Source organism: Myotis brandtii, unplaced genomic scaffold, assembly GCF_000412655.1.
Source record: "Myotis brandtii unplaced genomic scaffold, ASM41265v1 scaffold53, whole genome shotgun sequence".
NCBI lineage: Eukaryota > Metazoa > Chordata > Mammalia > Chiroptera > Vespertilionidae > Myotis > Myotis brandtii.
In genome coordinates this window covers 957,144-963,091 of record NW_005369942.1, presented here as the reverse complement: position 1 = coordinate 963,091, position 5,948 = coordinate 957,144, and the positions used below count along the sequence as shown (strand labels likewise).

Here is a 5,948-nt window from a genome sequence, read left to right as displayed (position 1 = left end):
CATGCGCGTGGGTGGACAGTGTCCACTCTAGTGGGGCTAAAATCCCTTTCTTACTTTCCCTCCAATATATTCCTTGAGTTTTCTTACTTTTTTTAAAAATGTAATTTTTACTATCATTTTCCACGTCCTCTGAATGACCCAGGTGGATTTGAACTGTTACGGTGCTACATCCACAAACGGACTTCAGCTGGTTCCTTTCAAAGTTGACGCTCCTCTGCCTCCTTTGCCTCCTCCCCCGGAGGACAGATTTAGAAAGCTTTAGTTGTTCGGTTGAATTAAAAAGGCTGCGAGTGACTGATTGCTCTGTACTATTACATAAATGTTTAAATAATGATATCAAAATTTTGAGACAAGAACTGCAGTTAATCAATTACAACCCAGGCATAATATATCAGCTTAATTAAGGTTGGGGATCCAGTGACAATCCAAAAATAGACTATACTTTGGGTTGATTCAGATAACAATCTTTTATTTGTTTTTTTTTTCTTTAAAAGTGGTATGTCAACATCACTTCATTTCTACATTTCAGAGTTCTGTACATTTCTTAAGAGGAAATAAGCAATGCTCAATGTACAAAGTAAAAAGAGAAAACTAGAAAAATCTGAATAAAATGGAGCAAGTTGCCATAGGTCATACAGTACAAATTAGTAATTAGATGTCATCTGAAGTGCAATACCACTGCTGTGATGATGAGTTAAGGGATGAAATAAAAATACTCTATTTTAAACAAACAGTATATATATATATTTATATGTATATTTTTTTACAGATAGTAGACCCAGTGATATCTGCAGTATTGTAAAAACTTATTTACAAATAACTTCTTTAGACATTACATATACATCAGCACCGTAGTAAAAACAAAAACAGAACAACGTTATTAAAATCTACCTCTCTAGTTAGTTGGTCCCAGGACTGGGCGTTTGGAGGAAGCTTTTACAAGGGAATGGAGCCGCTCCTCCATCAGCCGCCTCTAGCTTCTCATCATTGCTTATATATTTATTTCCTGTACCTTTCAGAAAAAGGCAATTATATATTCTGTCTTCTTGTTTGCTTACTTTTTTTTTTTGGTTTTCATCTGTTTCCACTCAGGAGTTTCCCTAGTGTTGTCTGTCCCCATGCAGGTGTTCACGGTCACCCTGCTAACACCTCTTCCCAGAGACAGCACAGCCCCTGCCTGGGCTCCGGCCCACCTGGCCACCTCTGTCTCCATCCTGGCCCTCGCTGGATGCATCTATAGCCCTAGGACCTGGAGAGCAAGTCAAGGCCGCGTGTGCCTGCCTGCCTGACGCCTCTACATCCTCTGCCCCCAGCTTTCCATTCGAACTCCCTTCCCAGGGCTGCCAGTCCAGTTCCCATGGGCCTCAGTGCGGGCTCAGGTGTGACGAGTTGCTCAAAGGGGAGCCAGCCTTTCGGACACAGAGAGAGGGGGTGGGAGGAGAAAAGCACACGTCACTCTCACTCACTCAGGACAACAGTTACGCCACATGGCCTCCACAACGGGACGGGGGTGGGGGGTGGGGGAGGGCGAGGACTTACACACAAGTCCTTGTAAATAAGAGACAAGCCCGACAATGGAGACAGGCTTCAGTTAGGGCAGCTTTGAGTGAATTACACAGAGAACAACTGTACAGGACTTCTGAAGTGGGTGACTGCCCAAATGGGAGGAACCATATCTTTCTCCTTTATGTCAGCAAAACATGGAAGGTGGAGTAATTGAATTTTCAGCGCCTCCTCTCTCAGGGGTTTAGATTTGTCTTTCTGGTGAGTAGGGGTTAGGGGCAAGGCCGATTTTAGTGCATCACCCCTAGATTTTCCCGCAGGGGAGCCCTGCAGGCCGGTCTTCTCAGGGTGCACCAGAGGTGTCAGGCGCGGTGCATGTGAGCCCACCCGGAGCCTGCTCAGTTCCGGGCAGACTGTCCCCTCAACTCCACACGCGGTAGAGAAAGAACACGCCAGGGTCGCCTTGGCATTTCAGACCTAAGATCTTGCGTTTATTTTGACTCTGCCCAAGCTCCCTAGAGACAAAAATGTCATTACTTCCTGGAAGGACGCTGGGGTGGACACAGGAGGGACGACGTGGGGTGGGGGAGGGAGGCGGTTAGGGGGCAGGACAGTGTCCTCAGGGTTTCCCGGCCCTGCGGTGCCGGTAATGGATGGGAACTGCCTGGATGTGTCGCTGTCGTTCTGGGCTCCCAGGAGGCTCCAGCCCAGCTACCGGGAGTGATGGCCACCCGGTCACCAGCAGCGGGCTGCCCCAGGGACCACGGGGCCGACCCTCCTCCCAGCTCACTGGCTGTCCTGGTGAGGCAGCGAAGGGCAACGCCTGGCATTCCTGAGGGTCATCACGGGCAGGAGACAGGCCTGCAGAAGCCTCTGAGCTCTCCCTGCCGCATCCCACTGTTCTTTGTGTCTGCCCTCCACAGCCAGGCGCAGGTCTTGGAGCCTGAGGTCTCTTTCCAGCCAGAGCTCAGCACATGTCTGACCTGTGCTCTCGGCCTGTGCAACCACCCAGCAGCCTCTGTGGGGCTCCTCCTGCCCGAGGCTCTGTCTCTTGTGTCTCCAAAGCTGCAGGCTCCGCGCCTGGGCCAGGAGGGGCTGACGGATGCCTGGTCGTGGGCAGCAGTCCGTCTGGGCCGGAGCAGAGAGTGCGGTGCAGGGGGCTCAGGGTCGCCTTCCCCACCTGCCTCTGGTGCGGCTCCCTCTCTTGCAGCAGGGCTCTGCCTGGTCTCGTCTCGGCTGCTGTGAGAAAATCGGGTGGAAGGAGGCCCCGCGGGGCTGTGGACTGGCACCTGGATCTTCCACGCTCAGCCAGCTGCAGTTTTGCTCAGTTTACATGGGTCAAAAAACCAAAAACCCAGGATGGGCCCACATCCTGTTTCTTTTGCCCGTTGGGCCCCCTCCTGACTAGGGGTTTCCAAACAACTCATCGAGCTCCTGCATCCACTCGTCCCCCGGCCCACCTTTGATGATGGAGTCCACGAGGTCGGCACTGTCCGAGAGGCCCGGGAAGGAGGCCCCGGCTGCTTCCCCGCTGTAACTGTAGGACATGTCCTGAGGGGCAGTCCGCTCATAGGCTTGGCTCTGGCCGCTGGGAGCAAAGCTGCCACCGGGCATCTGCTGGGCTGGGGGCTGGCTGAACACTGGCATGCCGGGGACGCCCTGGCTCAGGCCAGACATGACCATCGGCCTGGCCTGGCTGGTCCCTTGCTGCCCCGGGAGCGGTGGCATCATTTGCCGACCCATGGCAGCCGGGTTGAGGGTTCTCATGGCACCCGTGTTAGCGTCCACGACCTGGCTCAGTCCCTGTGGGAAGTGTTGCTTGTTCAGCCTCGGCTGGCCGGCTTGAAGCGAGTAGCTGGCCCCGTTGCTGAATGACCCTAATTCTCCACTAGTCCTCCCAGGCATCCCCTGTAAGCTCCTCTGCTGCCAGCCCTGGGCTCCCTGCTGGACCGTTCCCATAATGCTCTGCAGCCTTGGCGGGCCTTGGGGCCTGGGCAGGGCCTGGCCCACTGGCCCTTTCATCTGCTGGTGCTGCTGGCTCATGGCTGAGTTCACCAGCATGCTCTGACCAAACCCACTCACCATCCCCACCCCTTGCCCGGAGGTGGGTTGCCTCGGCGGCCCCTGGGCTTGGTTGTGTGCGATGCTCATGCCACTTTGGTTCGGGTGCTGCAACATCTGGGTCATTCCTGGGCTCATATTGTACATTCCTGGTTGGCTGGTAGGCGTGGTGTTGTAAGGGGACAGTCCCATCTCAGACTGGGCAGCGGCCGTGGCCATTGTCCCTGGGTTCTGGGAGGGCCCCATACCCATCATGCCTGCGTTCTGTGCCATCAACCGTGACGTCCGCATGCTCTGGAGTGCTGCCTGGCTTCTCACAGCCGCCATGTCCTGCGGAGAGCCTGCAGGGAAAGAGGACACACAGCACTCACTCTTCTTGGTAAGCCGTGTACTGTACCAGGTGTGGGATTTTCTCTGGGAGACACAGAACGCTTCCGCATGAAAGGGTCTACTCTGATAATACACCCCTAATAGAAACAAGTATTGTTTTTCTGCTTAGAACATACGCTGATTGTGCAAAATTTGGAAAGTGTTGAAAAGCACAAAGATGAAAATTCAAGTCACCCAAGTTCCCACCCTCCAGAGTTGACCATGGCTCACTACTATTTATATAAAAACAGACACACTTGCACAAATTGGGATCACACTGTACACAGGCGTCTGTAGTTGACTTTTTCACTTGAGTACCCTGATGTTTTTGTCCACATTTTAGAAGCAAATTATTTCTTACACTTCTTGATAGGATGCCATCCTCAACCAATTCGATACCATTTTTTCTGGACGTGAGAGGGAATGCACCTCCTAGGCTAAACTAAGAAATGGCGATGGCTGTGCGTATTCTACTTGTGAAGTGGAACGTGGTTCAGTAGAGAATACTATCAGTAAAGACCATTAGACTAATTTCCCTGAAGACATGAGCAGGACTTGAGAGGTTAAAGGCCGTTGCTTCTGCTCAGAAGCTATTGCGACAGACTGGATGTGTTTTTGGACCCACTCTGTAGATTTCCACATGCTCCAGATTCTGAGTTATAACATGTCAGTGCAAACTGGCCAGCTTCCTGAGCTAGGAAAAAAAAATCATCCTGCTACTGGCTACTTGGCAATGAACTTTACGGATCTTTCCAGCGAAGTCCACTCCTTGAAATCGGCAGTGACTGTGGCTCTCGGCCGATCGCTAACAGAGTTTTGATGAAGCTGTTTAAAAGTTGGCCGGAGTATGAACACCCTGCGTCACTCCCCTCTAATTGGGCATGTGAGTGGGGACTTCTTTACCTGTTCCCAGGAAGACTCCAAATCAGCCAGGAGAATAGAAATGTCACCCTTTGAGCCGCAGTCAATGCTGTAAAGGACTAGGAGGAGCACACAATGGATTGTGCTAGGTCCCTGGCTAATGATTAAGTCTAAGAGACAAAGAAAAATAGTTTTTTCTTCCTGGACATTTAAAAAAGATGCAGCATGGGAGCCAATCGATATTATAAGCAAATTTGCTCCTCCCTGGAACTGAGATGAGAAACCAGATGAGAATAGTGTAACCTTGTTAAGCCTGGCACCTTGGCAGATAACTGAAGTGTGTTTTTGTCTTCCTGATGGGGGTATTGATTTCTGGACAGCAAATATGTCTCCATATATTATTTCTCTCTTTAAGAAAGAAAATTACAGGAATTTTGAGTATGACTTACATTTTTGAGGCTTGAGATCAATATCATTCTGCACTGAAAAATGAAGGTTACTGTGGGGAAACCTGAAAGATCTGGGGGCGATCCTTAGAAATGTTTCCATTTGTTTGTTTTAAGCTTAATTATATCTAAGTGATTTAAAAAAAATCAAAAGTTCCTGATTAAATACTGGATGTTAGTATACAGTGCAACTTGTAATCTTGTTATGAAGTTTTGTGACCTTAACGACTAAATTTATATCGACTTCGTGGCCAATCTGATCAACTGTGGTGAAATGGGTTATTGAGTTGCTTATTTAAAAATTTAAAGGAAAAATGTTGCTGACTCAGAGATTGATCAGGTAGACCCAAATTACACACACAGGCTGCTGGGCTGCTGGAAATAGATAACAAGACTTTAATATTTTGGAAATTTTTGTTGTATGTTTATAATGGACATGTTGAGGGACTGGATATTGTCTGGACTAAGTTTTTGAATTAGAAATAGGTTCCTTTAGTAAGTGGGCAGAAGTGCTGAAATGCTTTTTAAGAGGTATTAAAAGATTAACCCAAGCGAACCTTTATTTTTACTTAGTGTAAATGGCTACACTATCTAAGTGTAATTCTTATGGAAAAAAAGGGCATTTTAAAATCAGCAATCAGCACCATATTTTCAAGAAAATCAAAAAGCATTTTATTAATCTAGTTTTATGCCTTCATTAATTTTAAC

The 5,948-nt window shown here is 49.0% G+C and overlaps 1 protein-coding gene across 1 annotated transcript in view; it reads right to left on the bottom strand.

Moving 5' to 3' along the window:
* Positions 1-448: 448 nt before the first annotated feature.
* The window catches only part of MAML3 (mastermind-like transcriptional coactivator 3), a 382,444-nt gene continuing 376,944 nt past the window's right edge, over positions 449-5,948 (bottom strand). The window contains exon 6 of the mRNA XM_005877771.2: positions 449-3,905. Within this exon, the coding sequence (XP_005877833.1) occupies positions 2,908-3,905 (998 nt within the window). The 3' untranslated portion in view covers positions 449-2,907. The remainder of the gene's footprint in view (positions 3,906-5,948) is intronic.